Source organism: Calidris pugnax, unplaced genomic scaffold (assembly GCF_001431845.1).
Source record: "Calidris pugnax isolate Ruff unplaced genomic scaffold, ASM143184v1 scaffold129, whole genome shotgun sequence".
NCBI classification, from domain to species: Eukaryota; Metazoa; Chordata; class Aves; order Charadriiformes; family Scolopacidae; genus Calidris; species Calidris pugnax.
The window spans coordinates 1,453,521-1,472,781 of NW_015090856.1; the positions used below are offsets into that span (position 1 = coordinate 1,453,521).

The window sequence follows — 19,261 nt, forward strand, 5'->3', positions numbered from 1 at the left end:
TTTTTAATCATTGTGTATGTGATACCTGTGGTTTGTTGTTTCTTTGTACTGCTGTCACTTTGACAGAAAGCTGTGGACTACGGGGTGGAGCCCTGTTTTTCAATCCCTCTTTTTTTTTTTTTTTTTTTTTTTGCTTTTAAAAAATCTCAGCGTATTTGGCAGAAAACCAAGTCTGGAGTGCATCCTATTTCTAGCCTTGTTGGAGGACAGAAATATTAAGTGGCTTTCTGGCTGCCTGGCTCCGTCCTCACGTAAAACCCTTCATCAGCTTCATTTTCAAAGCCACCCGCCTTTTGCCTTTCCTACTGCTGGAAAAAAGTCGTGTGAGCCAAACAGCTGGGAGCATTTTGGAACTTGTAATTTCTAAGCTTATTTATTAGTGGCTGGTTTAGCCCTCCCCCTTCCCCCCCCTGTTGTGTGGCAGCACAATCATCCCGTGTCACTGAGGGTTTGTTTTCGGTGTTGATCTTATGTACTTTTCTATGCATTCTTGGCTTTTATTTTTGTTAGATTAAAGAAACCAACCTCTTTTCTGTCCACTCAAGATGGTTTTTTCCTCTGGTCATACTAATTCTCCTTTGCTGTTGTTCCTGTTGGGTAAAATAAGGAATGTTTTGTTCCATGTTCAGAATTCCCGTATTTCAGTATCACACCCCTAGGCTCCGCCTTTTGATTGCTTCGCGTGATGGCACTACTACTTCCCAATTTTTGATTTTTTTTCCCAAAAAGTCCACTTTTGAAACACTCCAGGGATTCTTTCCATGCCATTTCTCACGGCCCCACCCCTGGTGCTCAAGCAGTGAGCAAAGGGAGCTCTGGCACCGCGGCTCTGTGGGGTGTTTGTTGTGTGTTCTCCTAGAAACAGCCCATCCTCCCCAAAATGGGAATTCCTGACATAACATTGAAGTCCCGGTGGAAGCACAGGGTGTTAACTCATAGCAGTTGGGATGTTTCTGAAACAGCATCATTTCTTGGCTGTAACCACGGGCAGACAATAAAGCATCTGCTTGTGCTCATCGCTCCTGCCCCGTGTGACATTGTCACCTCTGGTCACGTCACCGCCTCAGCCATCACATCTCCAGCTCTGTCCCTGTCCTTTCAGCTCATTTCCCTTTTTAGGAATTGCCCGTTAAGAATATAAATTCTCCTTGGGTGCGTGTGTGTGTTCTGCTGCCGTTATGTAAGTGATTTGTTGGAATCATGCTTTAAAAAAATAATAAAATTTAACTTTCTGTATGTAATTACAGGGATGGGCCTAAAGAGGGGCCCAGGGGGTGATGGCTTCTCCTTGTGGAGAAAATCCACGCGGTGGAATTGGTTGCGGGTTTTTTTCCATTTGTTGCCGTTAATTAATTAGCGAATTACTTTCCTGCTTGCGCTAAAGGGTCTTGCGTTGTCGGAAACACCGGATTTGACAATTCCTTGGCCATTTCTGTCACTTCCCGGCCCAGCCCCGGGAGCCCCCCCCCCCTTCCCTCAGGGCTGCGCTCTCCGCGCCTGCGCAGGTGGCGTCATCAGCCCGCGCCGCCGGGCGGAAGTGGCGCCTTTGTCTCGCGCTGCCCGTCCCAGTCTCCGGTAGCGGCGGCGGGGAGTCCTGGTCGCGGTGCGGGGCTGAGCGGCGGCGCGGGGGAGGGCGGAGGTGGGGCCGCAGAGGGAGCGGCGCTCTGAGGCCAGAACGGGCGCGGGGGGGGCCTGGCGGCCTGTTTAACGCCTCGGCGGCCTCCGGCTGCGGGCTCGGGGGGTGCCCGGTGGGGTAGGAGGCGGTGGGGGTGCTCCTCACCCCTCCGGTTGCGGGGCTGTATGCGGTGGGCAGCCCCCTTTGGGTCCTCCTCGGCGGTGAAACGCCCGCCCGCGTTCCCAGACGGTGTTTTCCTTTGCCTCAGACGGGTCCCCGCGTTCTGGCAAAGACTCTGCCGTTAAAACGGGCTTTTTTGGTTCAGCATAAGTCCAACTTGATTTTATTTGAAGATGGTTTATTAAGTGTTTGTCTCTGCGTCTGAAAAGTCAGTGTGAAATAGCTGTGTTGGACTGCGGAGTCTGTGTAGGTTTTGCTCATGTCGGGTTCTTTTTCAGAGTTGTTTTTTTTTGGACTCAAATGGGTGATGAAAAGGATTCTTGGAAAGTGAAAACTTTAGATGAAATTCTTCAGGAAAAAAAACGAAGGAAGGAGCAAGAGGAGAAGGCAGAGATAAAGCGTATGAAAAATGTAAGCTATCTCTTGGTATATAAGCATTTCTAACAAAACATGACACATTTCAGTGCATATATTCTCTTTTTCTGATGAATTCAAGGCTTCTTGCCCTGTCAGTGGAATTCCCCTCTGCTCTTCTGCATGTTTTATGGGTGATCTCTAATTCCAAAGCTTGACAAAAATGCAATGCTTTGCTAAGATCTCATTGGCCTTACATGGTATGCTGTGCTTTGCTTCATGGTTGTTGGTTCAAAAAGGTGAAGAAATCGATGTGATTAACTGGAAGTTGCAGTTCAATTCAAAACCTTTTGAAGATTTTATAGAAGAATGAGTTTTAATAATTGCTTTAAATAACTTTTGTGGTACTACTTGGTTTTGTACAATTATGTACAAAATATTTTTTAAAACCCACAATAGTTAATGCAATCCTTCTTAATCGTTGTTTAATTTTGTTTAGTTTCATTGAATTTACAGAAGTTCAGCTGTAATTGCAATCAAACTATATTTGGCTCCTTACAACTGTGAATTTTCTGCTTCATAAGTTAGTAGACTGTACTGGTGTGACCAGCTGAGGATGGCTTTTGAGCCAGGAATGGAAGAGCTGAGTACTATTTGCATTTGTTCGTTTTGGGACATAAAAACTGACTGCATTTTGGTTTTGCCCTTTCTTGCATTTCTGTCACAGTCAGATGATAGGGACTCAAAGCGGGATTCTCTTGAAGAGGGGGAGCTGAGAGACCATCGCATGGAAATAACCATCAGAAATTCACCTTACAGGAGGGAAGACTCCATGGAAGACAGGTAAGAGAATAACCTTGTTATTAGGAAGGTTAGGAACTTAGGAAGAGTTACTGAAATTAACCTTTAAAAGTACTGAGAAGGGGGTTTAAAAACATCTGAGGGGAAAAAGTTTAACTTCTTTAGCATGCAGATGTGCCATCTTCCCTCCTGTTCATGGGTATCATGCCAGGGTATCATTTTGAAGTACTGATCAAGGCTCAACAGAATATTGTGGTCCAATTTTGGCCACTACCTACTAATAAAATACTTTACTTGAGATGTAGTTAAAGCAGCCCTGCTGAGTTCTTTTGGTGCTTAATTCATCCTCAGTTTGCTTGTGTATTAAAAGTGCACATATAATAATATCTTAAGTTCTCATATATATGACTATGATTTTTTGTAAGCTACTGTTAATGCCTTGGTTCAGGGGTTTTATGGAAATAAACTTTAATATAAATTAATAATATAGGAAAAAATGCATTCTGTTCAAAAGCACAGACAGAGTTTGACAGGCCATGTGACCTTCCTGAGTTTATTAATTCATCTTGTATTTTAGAGGAGAAGAAGATGATTCCTTGGCTATAAAACCACCACAACAGATGTCACGGAAAGAAAAAACCCATCATAGAAAAGATGAGAAGAGGAAAGAGAAACGTAGACATCGTAGTCATTCAGCAGAAGGTTGTTATTAGTCCATTTGGATAACGTTTCTGGTAGCTTCCCGGGGTAAAGCCAAACAGGCATCATGTAGACAGTAAATAACAATAATTAAAAACTAAAGAAAACATGTCAGGTGGATAAGACAAAGGAATTTAACCTTGTGTTACTTCTTTGATTGTGTTTAATGCCCTTATGGGAATGACAGAGGAGTATATATGTTTGAGAGAACAGTGATCACTTTGGGACAGGAACACGGAATCTGCTTGAAGTCTGTTAAGCTTTTTTTCTGGCTTCACTGAGGGAGTGGGCTGAGCTGTGATCTTTGTTTCTGACTGTAAAGGAGAAAATATCCTTTCTAGAAACATTCATGTTGTATTCCTGTTCCTGGCAGTCTTTTTGCATTTTTAGTGCGAGCATTTGTGCAATATTTTAATTTTCCAACACCCTTGCAGATCAGGATTTTTCCATTAAGAATCTAACAGAGAACATGAAAACAGGTTACCATAAGTTTCATCCTTTCCAGGTTTGCTTTTTAAAAATAGGAACACTAAATATTTTGAATAGTAACATTCCAAAATTCGTTTTTGTTTGTTTAGGGAAACATGCCAGAGTGAAAGAGAAAGAACGGGAACACGAGCGTAGGAAGAGACATAGAGAAGAGCAGGATAAAGCCCGTCGTGAGTGGGAAAGACAGAAACGGAGAGAAATGGCAAGGGAGCATTCCAGGAGGGAGAGGTACATCTATCCCTCCCTCCCCTCTGACAAACCAGCAGAGATCAACAGCTTCCTCCTCTTAAGTCTTATCACTAACCTCTTGTTTCATTGACAAAAAAATTCAGAGCAAAAACTTGTAAGGACTGATGGCAGTGCCACGTTCTCGTGAATGAGTTGTCTCATGAAAATGTGTTCTTGACTTTAATTACCTATGTAAGTGACTTCATTACAACACATATTTCTAGGTGAATGCATTGTCAGTGGTTTACTACAATGAAAAAAGAAAGTGCAAACCAGTTTTGCATGGTATCAGGGGATTTATTAACCCAACTTGCTTAATTTCTGTTAAAATCCCAATAAGGGTACAGAAGATTTTGTGTTTGAGAGTGCAAAGTCTTTGTCTTTGAAATGCTGGTTTTAAAGATCAGCTGAAAAGCTACATCTGCTTTTGACTAATGCGCAATCAGTGGTATTGTTGCTAATGAAATTGAATGGACCTTTAATTTGTTAAAGAAAACTAGTTTTCTCTTACTTCATAAGCTGAATTTGTAGTGAACTGTAATGTAACAAGAAGTGATTCTTTTCTAGAGATCGTCTGGAGCAACTTGAGCGAGAACGAGAGAGGAAAATCCGAGAGCAGCAAAAAGAACAAAGGGAGCAAAAAGAGCGAGAAAGGCGAGCTGAGGAAAGGCGTAAGGAACGGGAAGCCAGAAGAGAAGGTAACTGTCTGTGTGTAAGCAGTGTTTGGGTTCACTATCTGCTGACACATCAGGGGAAGGGAGGTGTAGGAAGCACTTTTTACTTAAATCGAAGCCAGAATTTGGAAGAAAATGGAGAAAAAAAAATGAAGAATCTTTTAACTTCAACATGGGGAGATAAAACAATGTAATGTATTATCTCTGTGTGTATCCATCGTGATCCCAGTCACTTATAAACTCCTTGGCTGAGTCTAAACCAATTTGATAGAGGCTGAAGTCTCAACATGAAGTGTTTTAAGGATTTGGGGAATTAAATTGCAAAGGGAGGGAGAAAGATGATGTAGGTACTCCAACCATGAAAAAGCCTGTAGTGGGAGCCAAGCGCGGAAGATCTGATAACAGCAATTTAAATTACCTTCTACACACGAACCCTCACTTCATGTAGCATATCAGGTACTCACAATGTAAGTTTGGATCATTTTTGGTTTGTCTCTGTTTGTACCAACTTTCAGAAGTAAAATTTGGAGCCCGATCCTGTGATCAAGTGACAAATACTGTTCCAGAGTAGCAGAAGAAGCCATGTTTATGGCTGTTCTTTCTAGTTCAGCTCATACCAAACAGCTCCTTTCTATGCTTAGTAATTACACTGATACCAGTCAAGCTATCTAACTTTTCATTTTACTTATTTTTATTGCTCTAAATATTCTGTCAGCTCCTTCTAACCCTTAGCTGTTTTACTCTTTAATGTGTCTTCCTGGTCTGTCCACTTCTCTCTCTGGCATTAATGCCTTAGTTCCAGGGCTTTTACTCTGTAGTCTCTAGGACATCTTGCTTCTGAAGTACAGCAGCACCTTTCTCTTCAGTGGTACAAACCCATATTTGATTGTGCGTGAGGCAAATCACAGTTCTTTATTCTCCTAGATATTGTTAGGTTCCACTTCCACTCCTCTCTGTTACCTTTTAGTTCGTAAGGAAAAATGAAAAGTATGCAAAGCAGGTGGTTGTGGCAGACAGAAGCCTTCTAATTAGGGCAGGGAGATGTAACGATTTCTTCCGGTTTTGTTTTCACTAGTTTCTGCACACCATAGAACAGTGAGGGAAGAATATGGAGACAAAGTAAAAATGAGACCCTGGAGTCGCAGCCCATTACGACAGCAAAGAGACAAGCTTGAGCAAGGAGAGAGCAGGAAACCAGGTAGCATTTGCCACTTTATGATGTCTTTGCCTGGGGGATAGGAGGAGCTGTTCTGGGGTAGGGTTTAATTTATAGTAGTAAACTTACATCCCTGGTACTGTATTCAAAGTGTTGCCCACTGCAGCTGTGGGGGCATAACTGGGAATATTCACAAATATGTACATACGGACTGTTTGCTAAAGCACAGCTGGTTTTTGCAGGTAATTGTGGAAGTGACAAATTAAATTAATCTTTCCTTCTTAGTAGTAGGAATAATAATTTTAAAAGTTTCAGAGTTACTTCATTCAGCGATGAAAGAAGCAGCTGACTGAATTTTTAAAATTATTTTATAATTTAATTCCGTTGCAGATTAAAAAGGGATTGTTTGCACTAGCTCCCAAATTTTATAATTTAATTCCCTTGTAGATTAAAAAGGGATTGTTTGCACTAGCTCCAGCTTGTTGTTAGGAGCTAAGCTCCCTTAAAAAGTTACCTTACAGGGATCAATGTAGTTTAAGCATCACTGTTATTGTCATCTTGTAGAAGAAAATAAAAGCTTAGGGCACTGTTCTGGTTAGAAAATGGTCCCCTTCCCGTGCCTAGAAGGTCCTAACTTCTGTGAGTAGAGAACATGCAAATTTGACGTAGAATTGTCTTTGGTTAAAGAAGAAAAGCTTCGTGTCTGCTTTGTTACCGTGTAGCTGTAAAAATAAGGGTAACTATTTCACAGAAGCTGATTGCAGAGTGGGATCAGCTGAAATCCCAGGTGGAGGCAGGCAGGGAGGCCTTTGAAGCTACTGGCTAATCAATCAACAATTGTTTGCATGTGCGATTTCATGGTGGTCCCGAGGGGCTGCACTAGAACAGGAAGCACTGATAGTGAGCGCCGTGTGTACACACATCAGTGAGACTGTGTTGTGCTGATACTTGTTACCATGTGACTTTCTTTTTTAATTTTTCTTTTAAATACATTTAGAGGGCCCTACGCCTATAATCATGTTTAAAAACCAAAAGGTCAATATTGCACATTTTTGGCTGTTGATCCTGCAGCACTGCAATTCCTGTTTAAAACCCAAAAGGTCAATACTCCACATTTTTGGCTGTTGATCCTGCAGCACTGCAATTCAGAAAAGCTGTTTGTCTTTTGAGCAGATTGTGAATTTTATTTATTTTTTAGTGTTCTGTATTTCCGATACAGAATGTTCAGCACCAGTTTAATGGCCAGAGAAATAAAGCAGTTACCTGGGTATTCAGAGTCTTATAAATTATTAGATGTGACATTCAGTCAGCATCCAGTTCTTAATTTTTATGGTCCAGATGTGACATTCGGTCAGCATCCAGTTCTTAATTTTTATGGTCCCAACAGTAAAAGAAGAGAAACCAGAAGAGAGAGATCCTCTTTCTGACTTGCAAGACATCAGTGACAGTGAGAGAAAAACCAGCTCGGCAGAGTCTTCATCAGGTGATTAAATGCAATTTAGTAGATGTAATTGGTTGTTTGATTGCCTGTTAAGGAAACACTGTTGTTAGAGTGTGTGCTTACTTGGTTACGTGTCCCATTACCCCTGAACAGAATCTGGATCAGGCTCAGAAGAAGAGGAGGAAGAGTCTAGCAGTGAAGGCTCTGAGGAAGAGGGAGAGGAAGAGGAGGAGGAGGAGGAGACAGGAAGCAATTCTGAGGAAGTGTCTGAGCAATCAGCTGGTGAGTAGCATAAAGCAGGTGTTATAATTTTCTTTTGTTTCTCATTCTGTATTGTTTTATTTGAACATTTTCCTTTTCTCTTAGTCTAGGATAGGCTGAGACCTCACAGGTCAAGATAAGTAAAAAGAAAAAAAAACAAGTACAAGTCATATTCTATCCTTTCATATAGAGGTAATGCCAATTATTCATCTAAGAAGCCAGATTAGAAAATTGAAAGCCTTTTTTTCTCTTCCTAAATGGTGTAAGGGTAACAATTCCAGTAATTCTGTAATATAACAAATATTCAATAGAGAACAATTCTGCACTTATTTGGGGGGTGGTGAAATACAAATGTCTCTGTCATTTTGAATTATTTTCAGTTGCAAATCTCAGATATATTTTTTTTCATGCCAGTACAAATAAATGAACATAATAAAAAAGGTTTAGTAAAAATCTACTTACAGCCATTCTAGTCATTACTTAGTAAAGAAAAGGCACAAAAGCATGCTCTGATGGCTGGGTATTTTTCTTTAAAATCAATTGCAGTCAATAAGCAAATATTCATAAGTCTCCTGACTGAATTTATTCGCTTCTCCTTGTCCCTAAATTCCCAGATAATTGGTAAGAATTGTATTCCCTGTTGGAATCTGAAAGATGCAGTTGTGTGGAATTAAGGGAAGTGTTTGCTTTCCAAGAGAAACAGAAGTACAAGGTCACTAACTAGATAGTAGTGAAAAGGCCTGGAATTAGAAAAGCATTTCCTTACGAGGAGCTCTGAAGAGTTGAGTTTATTCAGTTGCATTTGATTCTGTTTTGCAGAGGAGGTGAGCGAGGAAGAAATGAGTGAAGAGGAGGAACGGGAGAATGGAAACCACATCCCAGTTGGTACAATGCAAACACTGAATTTTGTGTTTGGCTGAATTTTTGCAGCCAATTAAATCTTAAAGAAGTTTTTGGCTGAATTTTTGCAGCCAATTAAATCTATTTCTACAAATACTTTAAAATATTTTAAATGTATTTCTTGTTGCAGTTTTGCCATCGTCTAAAGCATCATATATTTAGTGTTTTGGGGCCATTCTCATGTCAGAATCAGAAATCCCTTGAAATCTGTTCCAAGGCCTGTTTTTGGAGGAAATCAGAGCCTAAGATTAATGAGCTAATGTTTCCTTCTTTTTCATTTTGGATCTCTTGTTCTGCCCTCTCATCAAAAAAGCTTTGCAGTCAGAATGAGATACAGGGTCAGTTTTCTCTCTCATTCTGTGAGTACAAAGGTTTATTTTTCTGACACGCTGTATTTAACGCCGCAAATTGCATTTGTGTGACTGTAAATGAGATCTTGATGGTGTCACCTCTGCAAAGAGGAGAAATTGGGCTTTTCATTGATCTTTAGTGTTGCAGTAAGTGAAGTTGTGTATGTTGCACACCTGTTTGGTGTACAGTGATCAGGGTTTCACTCCCCTTCCGTGTCTAAAGCTGAACTTACTGTTCCAAATGGCTTCCTCTTTCTGTGACTGATTCTGACTTTTAAAGTTACAGAGTCGAGGTTTGACCGAGATTCAGCAGGAAGTGAAGTAGAAGAGGAGGAGGTAGGGGAGGGTACCCCTCACTCCAATGCCATGACAGAAGGGGACTACATTCCTGACTCGCCAGCTTCCTCCCCCATTGAACTCAAACAAGAGCTTCCCAAGTATCTTCCTGCGCTTCAGGTAGAGCATCACTTAAAGGACACTTGAGAACCTCACAGGCAAAGGGATTTATTTCCCTACCTGCTTCATTAACATCATAAGCACTTGTGCCCTACTGACTCAGCATCACAAAATAGACATTTCTGTGTGAAATATTGCTGTCTCCTTTGACAAGTAAAAAATGTGCACGGAGCAAAAACTAGATTACTCTTATATTATTACATTCTTATCTATATCTATCAGCTACTCTGATATTTTGGCATTGCTATCTGGTGGAGCAAAAATTAGATTACTCTTAGATATAGATAAAAATGTAATAATATATCTGCTACTCTGATATTTTGGCATTGCTATCTGGAAACAGATACTTGTGAGAGAAGAGTTCCATTAACATGAATAGAAACTGATGGGTGGTTATTCTTTTTGTAGCCAACAACATTAGATACTTGAGAGAGAAGAGTTCCATTAACATGAATGGAAACTGGTGGGTGGTTATTCTTTTTGTAGCCAACAACAAAGTGCAGAAATACAAACAGAAAGCATACTTTTTTATTAATTGAACTATATGAAAGGTATCAGCCTACGGTGCTGAGTTGCCACTTTTGCCATTGTGGCAGAAATCTCAGTTTATTCTGTGCAAAAGTGAACGAGTGAAGAATCAATGAAATAATGTAGTTGGTCTCCTAAAACACAGACTGTCCAGGATTTCTGTAGAGACCCAAGTGAAAATAAACCCCAAAGACACCTTTCTCACATGGAGTAGCAATATTGTTGAGTTATCTCAGTAAATTTTAACTATTCCTGTGAAGTTGCTGAAGCTTACCTTATGTCTTATTTAAAAAACTAAACAAAACTCTTCCCTGGGTGCTGGAGGAGTAAATGTTGTCTGTCTGTTTTTTCAGGGATGTCGTAGCAAGGAGGAATTTCAGTGTTTGAACAGGATTGAAGAAGGAACATACGGTGTGGTGTACAGAGCAAAAGACAAGAAGACCGGTTAGTATAATTCCAGTTATTACCTTCATGGCATTTCGGGCTGAAGTTGTATGAAATGATGGTTCTGCAATTTTCGTTGATGAACAAAATCTGCCTGAAAGGCTTTCTTCTTTAGCAAGAGCAATCTCTACTTTTTAATAGGGTGTGGAATTTGATGTAAGGGCTCCACTTGCAGCTCTTTGAGTTGAGGAGCAATCTCTGGATGGGCCGTGATGGTGTAGAACAATTAACAGGATTGCAGTTCCTGGCTCAAAAGGCAGTTATTTGTGGCTTGAGACCTGCTGTAGATAGTTACCAGGCTGCAAGTTTTCAAAATTTGCTCTAAGTGTTCCAGCAGGCGTCACTGTCAGCTCAGCCAGCCATCGGGGAATTCAGACAGCAGTGCCTGGTGTGCAGTGAGCATATCCTGCAGTGTATTGTAGAAGGAACTTTCACTTTTTTTAAGTTGCCTCTTAAAAAAAAACACTTTTGTGTATCCAAGTGGGTTCATATTTTTAAGATTTGGGTGCCAGGTTTAAATTCTGGATGCCTTGGTTCCTCTGTTTAGTGTATCTGTCTTATCTTCCTAACTATGGGCAGGAGTTTGGAGTTAAAATACACTTTTTCTTTAGTTTCTTCCCAGGTGAGTTGTGTTGGGATACACTAAAATCCATGATGCAGCTTTCAGATTGTTTCTTTGGATTTTATTCTTTAAACTTGGCAATCTCTTCTTGTTACTGGGATTTTTTTTTTGTTTTTACTTTGCTAATGTGAGACCGACTCTACTTCTTGGTAGAACAGAATGTCTTGAGTAATGGTTTTCAGTCAAATAAATTAAATTAGTGACAGAACACTGGGAGACCTCTCAACTTGCATTTTATTAGCTGTGTGGTGGGAAATCTGCACTTAATAATGCTGTTTTCTTTACAGATGAAATCGTGGCTCTGAAGCGACTGAAAATGGAAAAGGAAAAGGAAGGCTTTCCCATTACTTCCCTGAGAGAAATAAATACTATTCTGAAAGCACAGCATCTAAATATTGTCACTGTCAGAGTAAGGCCACAAGCTTCTATTTTAAAAGTATTTTTGTTCTTGAAATATTGCCTGTTGGCTTTTAGAATGCCTTATAAAAATGTTACATTCACAGCAGAGTTTTCTGTAACAGCTGTGTGTTTCTGTAAACAGCTGTATACAAGCCATAAAACTATAGAGACATTACTTGTCTCTACATAATCTGATGTTTTGCAAAAACGTGGTTTTTTTTCATAGAAAAGGATATTTTCCATGGATTTTATCAATGGCAGGCTCTATGTATACTCTTGCCAGTAAATTTCTAAAATTCATTTTTGCATGCTTTTTAAATACCGTGCGCTTGTTTTGATGCTTTCTTTCTGTGTTTTAGGAAATCGTTGTAGGCAGCAACATGGATAAAATCTATATTGTGATGAACTACGTCGAACACGATCTCAAGAGTCTGATGGAAACAATGAAGCAACCGTTCCTGCCAGGTACCCTTTGCCAGTTCCCTCTCATTCTCAAAACTGGCCAACACAAACCCCGGGGTCTTTGGGCTTTGTGCGGTGACGTGTAGTGCCTTGGAATGTGCCGTGAGTGTTCTTTGGAACAGAGAATTCGTTGCTTTTTCTCTGTTTGGTCTGATTTTACTGATGCAAGTTAAAATAGGACCGTAGGCTGGCAGTGCTGGTATTCGTAGTGAGATCTGGCTGATAAATCCAGGTTGCACAGGGTGAGGGTGAGGTTCAGATGCAGAATGGAAGGAGTTCCTGTGCTAAACTAGAAAATAATGCTGAGTTTCAATTTTGGCCAGTTCCGTTTTTTTTTTTTTTGAGAGGTATTAATTTCTGAGCATTATTTGGATGCATTCCACCTATCCAAATAAATTTTGCTTTATTGAAAGTTCTGTGGGTTTAACCTTTTCTGCGACATATTTTCATGGTGTGGTCCGTATTACACTTTTATCTTGACGTCCCCTTCTTCCCCGTTCTCCAAACAAAAAGAAATTAAGGATAGATTTCTTCTCTTAAACGTATTTGGCTTCTTTTTATCATTTCAGGTGAAGTGAAAACCTTGATGATTCAGTTACTGCGAGGAGTCAAACACCTTCACGACAACTGGATACTTCACCGAGACCTGAAAACTTCCAACCTGTTGCTCAGTCATTCGGGCATTTTAAAAGTAAGAATTACACAAAATGCACCACAAGGGTGTTACAAAATTACACTCCTTATTGTCAAGAGCTGGATAGAATGGTTTGCTTTCATCAGAGTGTTTGAGCTGGGGTTGGTCTTTCAGTTTGAGAGATGGTAAAGCTTAATGATATAGATCTCCGTAGCGGTGCTGGACTGTCAGTCACTGGTGGAGATGGAGATTGTCTTAACAAAGAAAAAGTCTTATAAAAAGTTGAATGTTTTCAGAATCTACCTAACTGTTCACTGACTATATACAAAAATCTAAGAGAAAGGCAGTACTAATAAGATCATGGCATAACATTTCAATTTTTACTTCTGAATCGTAGATGCCAATTATGTATCGCCTTCATTTACATCTTATAGCTGTTGCTGTTATTAAGCCTTTGCCTTGTTCAGGAAAACTGGACTTGGAATATTTTCTTGCTTGGCAAAGTTGAAGTCAGCATCTATTATTGTTTGGTCTTGTTGTGCCCCCTAAGCTCTCTGTCAGGGTGATCAAGAACAGGAACTTTTCCTTGGCCTCAGGGAGGGAAAAATGTTCTTTTCCTTCAGTGGAAAAAGCCAAGGTGGGCCCCCGAGGTGGTGCATTCTGGGGGGCTGGTTTTGAAGGCTGGAGGCCAGGCAGTAGCCAACGTGGCCAGCACATCTTGGTGCTGTTAGTAAATGGTGGGGTCAGCCTTGGAACTATTGCTGATGACTCCTTTCTGTTCAGGTTGGAGATTTTGGGCTCGCCAGGGAATACGGGTCTCCGCTGAAGCCCTACACCCCCGTGGTGGTGACGCTTTGGTACAGGGCTCCAGAGCTGTTGCTGGGAGCCAAGGTATGTTTCTGTGTGTTCCTCTGGCTGGTAGAGCAATGACTCTTCAGATTAACTTTATTTTATAATTTATGAACAGAGTATAAGTATGCTCGACTCTTTACATTGATTTAGAAATGGAATCTCTGAATCTTCGGTATTATTTTTCCTGATAACAGCTAAAAAATTCCACCTTCCACAGACAGAAGGTGGGTGGGTGATGGGTTGAGGTTTTTCTGTGTTAGAGTGCTGATGGGCTTCTTGAACTGTCACTGTCATCTTGGGCAGCTGCATTTTGATTTTTTTTTTTTTTTTTTAAATCTAAAATTTGTGACAACTGAGAGCAGAACCAAGGTATTGGAATGATTGTAAGCGTTCTGTTTGGGTGGTGGAATCCTTAAGGAAAAAGCCCCACCCAAATAAACCCCTAAAACAACAACAAAAAACCACAAACAACTCAGTGAAAGTATTTTACTGATTTTATAAGGTATAATATATTCTTTCTTTGCAGGAATATTCAACGGCCATAGACATGTGGTCGGTGGGGTGTATATTTGGGGAGCTGTTAACACAGAAACCGCTGTTTCCAGGGAAGTCAGAAATCGACCAGATTAACAAAGTTTTTAAGGTAAAATTTTTACCAACTTTTGGATTCTGACTGTTTTTGGAGGCAGGTACATTACAGCAGTAAGAAATTAAAAGCGCTTGTTGTTCTTTAACAGAGATTCAGGGTTAAAGGTTTATTATTCTGATTCTTGTTTTAAAATAGTTATAGGAGGCTGAGATCATAATTTACGTTTTTTCTGTTTTTTCCTGGATACTTACCAACTCCTATTGCTACGTAATGAATAAACAGAAGGGTCGTGCTCCAGAATGAGTTTATTAAGGAGACATTTTAATTTACAGGATCTGGGTACTCCGAGTGAAAAAATCTGGCCTGGTTACAATGAGCTGCCAGCGGTGAAGAAGATGACGTTCACCGAATATCCCTACAACAATCTGCGGAAGAGATTTGGGGCCCTCCTCTCAGATCAGGGGTTTGACCTGATGAACAAGTGAGTGCTGGCTTCCAGGGTGTCCTTGGGAAAATGTGGGAAATGCCTTGTAGGGAAGGCTGGTATTTCAGTGCCTTTAACCTTTCCAAAACATGCTGATGCATGTGAAGTTTGCTGTGACATTCCTTGTACCAGCTATATTTATGCCACGCTCTTAACACCTGCCCTTAAACCTCACTCCAAGATTATTCTCACACACCTATATCCTAGAAGAACAGAAAAATGTTTTGAGTAGTTGTTTTAGCTCATTTATGTCACGCTTAATTACGTGGTGAGTCAGCTGCCATGCGGTTTGCTGATGGATCTTATTAAAACAATTCAATTACAGTTGAAAAAGGGCAAAAAAAAAGCAGTGTATTCTAGAGATCATATTAAAGAATGAGATTTTCAATGCTCATGAGTTCATCTGATGTTCTGGCAGGATGTTCTGGCAGTCCTTTGAGCTAACTCGAGTGCTGCATTCTGATCATTCCAATTCATTGTTCTTTAAAATGTTGATAATGGCTTGAGAGATTTTTGTTCCCCTCCCTCCCCTTTTACATTTCATGACGTGAAGAGGTGGAAATGATTGTTTCAGATCTTACTTAGATCTATTTTAAAAAATTAAATTAAAAAAAATAATCAGATAAGCCACATGTCAGCAATTATACCCATTCATAGAATTCTTTATTAAAAATCAGAAAATTCTGAAGAATTTGCCGTTTTGGTGCTAAAATCTTTCTTCTGTCTCTTCCTCCCTATTTCATTGTCTTCCTAAATTCTTCTCAGCTTTTTGACCTACTACCCAGCCAGAAGAATTACTGCTGAAGATGGTTTGAAGCACGAGTATTTCCGAGAGACCCCCCTTCCTATTGACCCCTCCATGTTTCCCACTTGGCCGGCCAAGAGCGAGCAGCAGCGAGTGAAACGTGGCACCAGCCCCCGGCCCCCCGAGGGAGGCCTTGGCTACAGTCAGCTGGTAAGTACAGCCCACCAGCTACAGTCAGCTGGTAAGCACAGCCCACTGAGGCCAATGACACAGGCTCCTGATGGCCTCACACACGTCCCAGTCCTGATTTTTGGAAAATTTCACATGGCCTGCCTTTTGTCAGCCTTCTGGGACTTGGGCTCCTGAGACTCACCTTTGCTCGCATGAAAATGACACTCTAGAAATCCAGCTTTTCCCTCTGTTTCTTTCCAAAAGGCAGGTCCAATTGCTGTCATTCCAATTGTCCAATTAGTCACAGAATCATCATTTCAAGTACGTGATCTGAGAGAGAGACGATGCCTGGTTTTATCACAGCGCAGAACGATTTTCCTTGTGAAAGTGTACATTGTTTGACACTTTCAACTAAGCTTTCAAAGCTGCAAATTTATTTTTGAGAAAAAAATAAATCCAAAGCCTGGCAAGTTATGCCCGTCTTGTGGATAGAAACAGTCTCTTTTTCCAATATTTGGAGAATTCAAAAAAAGGCAAGGCTGGGGTTCTTCCCCTCAGTGGGGATTGTGTTGCCCATGTTGAAAAAAAGCTGGCTGAAAAAGATGCCCTTGTAACTATGGGGTGTTACAGTCTCAGGTGCCTTAATTATAGCAACTTATTACTGTTTCTGTGCCTCAGTGTAGATGAAATGGCAGTGTACAGTTATTGTACCCAATTTAATAGATGCAGTAGCCTAAAAGTTTGTTTAACCTTGATTTTTTTGGAGGGTATAAAAATTGCCAAGGAGAGTATGTAGTGTGTGTCACCAGATATTGAATAAGTGTAGTTTATGCTAATTTATAGAGTGTGTTCACTTTTTTTCATTTTTCACATGTGTAGTCAAAAGTAGATACACAAACTGGGCATATGCTTGAGATGCCATTAGAAAAGATAAATTTTAAAACAGCGCTCTTTAAAGACCAATAATAACTCTGCTTCAGCCTTAGCTATGATGTCACTAAATCAAACGGTGGTTTCTCATCTCCTAAGGATACTTGGATTTATTTTTTTTATTGCTGCTGTTTAGATTTTTGTGTTGAAGAGGTAACTATGTCTGCACACTTACTGAAACAACTGTCTTTGGTTTTCACAGGGTGATGATGATCTGAAAGACACAGGTTTTCATCTGACCACCACAAATCAAGGAGCATCTGCTGCAGGACCTGGTTTCAGCCTCAAGTTTTAAACTCAACATGAAATAGGGGAAAAAAAAACCCCAACAACAACAAAAGAGAACCATTCACGTGAGTGGATTTCTGAGTCCCCAGTTCTGTTCTTCACGTCAGGGGGACTAGATGTTTTTCACAGGGGAAAGTCAAACTTCAGCCCAGATTCAAAGGCTCTTGCTGGTTGTGAGTAGAACTGCTGCATTCCATTAAAGGACTGGAATTAACCCGAAAAGCCAAGGATCGTTACAAAATTTGACAAAGAAAAAAACTTGAAGTACAGTCCTGGAACAGTTTCTGGTTTATTTTTAGTTTTTCTTTTTTTTCGTTGGGTTTGTTTTGTTTTGTTTTGTTTTTTTTCCTTGTAAATTTGTAGAATTAAAATACATTTTTAATTGTTGAACAGTGTGAAGGATTTCATTTCTTCACAGGCACCAAACTTGGATGTTGGTGGCATTAAATCTTCTAGAGTGGGAAGTTATTTCCCCCACTGCCCCCAAATCTATGTTGACTATTCCAGCGTATCATCAGCCTGGGGAAACAACTATTTTGAGTAAATTCTATGTGTCTGAATATAGTTAGGGCAAAAAAACCATACCAGTTCTGAGGTTCCTTTGTTGTTGTGTGCCTTGGAGAGGGATGGGCTCAATACTTACTATTTTGGGGTGCACTACTGGGCTGAACACCGTTTGATGTGTTGTATATGTGTATTTACAATGGCACTGGTGCAAAAGAAGTATTCTATTGTTTTATAAAACAAAAAGACTTAATATGGAGACTTGATGCTTTATTTTATATAGAAAGTTCTTTGAAATATGCCCTTTTTCCATAAAAAACCTTATCTTTACTGATTGTATAATGCCATGTTCTAATCCTTTCTTCTATGAAAGACCAGAGGAATCATGTTGGAATTATCAGCTCCTTCCAAGTCTAATTTCCCTCCTGCCATCATTCTTTTCTGGGAACAGGAAGATTTGGAAAATACCAGGGTATTCATGCAGATGGAACTGGGCACCAGGCCAGCAAAAGGATTAATTGAAATGATAAACATTCCATCAATTTCAGTGCATTTTAAGAGTTTCTTTGGGTAAAGGGCTTGGAGCTGGAATTTGGATGGACTAACACTGCGGTAAACTTTGAAAACAGTGGGTTTGGGTTGGTTTTGGTTGGTTTTTTTTTTCCTGTGGAGCAATGCAGAACTATTTTCTCTTTAGGCTTGTGCTGCAGGAGAAGCAGTTCTGGTGCTACTCTGTTATCTGAAGTAGTCATGATTTTAGCAAGATTTCTCGTAGATGGAGATCAATAACCCACTGAAAAGCGGGGATTTGCTACGTCCCCCAGAGAAAGGAGAGCTGTTTTGCTCTAGAGAAGTAGAAAATGACTGTATTTTGTATTTCAAGCTGTGCACTCCATGAAGTTATTGCCTTCCCAGCTTCCTTGGCATCGCTGCAGCTGGTACGAGCATCGCTGGAAGAGCTGTGTTCCTGACAAAAAGGTTTATTCATATAAGTTAAGATAATTTTAGTAAAAAAACCCTAATGCTGGATTGCAATGGAAATTTAATATGGTTATAAGAGATACATTTAACTGGTTTTTTGGGTTTTTTTGTAGAAGGGAACTAGCTCTCTCCAAGGAGTGTAACATTGTTCTTTTACTACATCTCAGCTTGTATTTTGTCTCAATTGTCTATTTCTGCATACAGTGCTTACCTCTTATGATCCTGAGCTTAATTGTCTATGCAAAGATGCGTTTTTCAGTTTTATACTATGCTGTACTCTCAACTGTGATAGTTAAACTGTCCTAGAACAGAGGAGAATTTAATTGATTGAGATTTAATTGACAGTCTTCCTGGACTGTTGACCTATCCTGCAGCGTGGGAGATGCTCTGCCATTTTGTTGGTGCTTTTAAGTAGAAAGAAAGTTGGTTCAAGGGGTTGAGGACAACTGGAAAAGGATGAGCCTAAGCAAAGAGCAGTGCAGGCTGCTGTAACACTGGCTCAGGGATTCCAAACTCTGCAAATGAACACTCTGCACGAGGATTCCCCTCAAAAAATGCTGTTTTCCTGCTGGATGTGGCACGTTTACCTACGGGGAGAGGCCAGTGGTGGAAATTACCTCATCTCTGTTGAAGGAGCCGAGAGGTTTATTGATGAGACACCGAAAGGAGAAGTTCTGAGGAGCTGCTGATAGAGGTAAATAGGCTGTTGGGATAAGATTACATGAGAAATAAATACAAACCACAGGAAAGCCGTTGGGGGAAAACAATGTTCTGTGGATACTTGAACTGAACATGTCAAAATATGGAATAATTAGAAAGGATTTGTTATGACCCTACACCTTCCTCCTGACAAGTAAAAGTACTATTATGTCTTATACATTTTTAGAAGTTCTTCTATGCACCAGGACTATAAAAATGACAGTGAAACACTTACAGAGTATAACGGGTCCTTTTCCTTCCAGTACTTCTGCCCCCACTGCACCATCAGGCTCTTCATCCCTTTGTTTGATGATGAGTTATGTTC

At 40.3% G+C, this 19,261-nt stretch overlaps 1 protein-coding gene across 4 annotated transcripts; it reads left to right on the forward strand.

The window, feature by feature from the left end:
- The first annotated feature begins 1,483 nt into the window (after positions 1-1,483).
- CDK11A (cyclin-dependent kinase 11A) lies at positions 1,484-17,575 on the forward strand. Of its 4 annotated transcripts, none has more exons than XM_014943920.1 (20): positions 1,484-1,587; positions 2,074-2,206; positions 2,877-2,992; positions 3,528-3,652; positions 4,228-4,366; positions 4,934-5,064; positions 6,116-6,238; positions 7,584-7,679; positions 7,791-7,919; positions 8,718-8,783; positions 9,429-9,604; positions 10,486-10,576; positions 11,486-11,607; positions 11,957-12,062; positions 12,629-12,750; positions 13,477-13,584; positions 14,072-14,188; positions 14,467-14,615; positions 15,384-15,573; positions 16,667-17,575. In XM_014943920.1, exons 2-20 carry the CDS (start codon positions 2,096-2,098, stop codon positions 16,757-16,759), a joined length of 2,310 nt encoding a protein of 769 aa, XP_014799406.1. In that variant the 5' UTR covers positions 1,484-1,587; positions 2,074-2,095; the 3' UTR covers positions 16,760-17,575. The 4 variants fall into 4 exon arrangements, with proteins under 4 accessions (XP_014799406.1, XP_014799407.1, XP_014799408.1 ...); XM_014943921.1 differs by having other exon boundaries at positions 9,435-9,604; XM_014943922.1 differs by lacking the exon at positions 6,116-6,238.
- The last annotated feature ends 1,686 nt before the right edge of the window (positions 17,576-19,261 follow it).

Excerpts from the sequence above, each read along its gene's own strand:
- CDK11A (XM_014943920.1), top strand. The coding sequence starts at position 2,096 with ATGGGTGATGAAAAGGATTCTTGGAAAGTGAAAACTTTAGATGAAATT. Across the intron at positions 12,751-13,476 it reads GTCATTCGGGCATTTTAAAA|GTTGGAGATTTTGGGCTCGC; the intron begins GTAAGAATTACA and ends CTTTCTGTTCAG. Across the intron at positions 13,585-14,071 it reads AGCTGTTGCTGGGAGCCAAG|GAATATTCAACGGCCATAGA; the intron begins GTATGTTTCTGT and ends CTTTCTTTGCAG.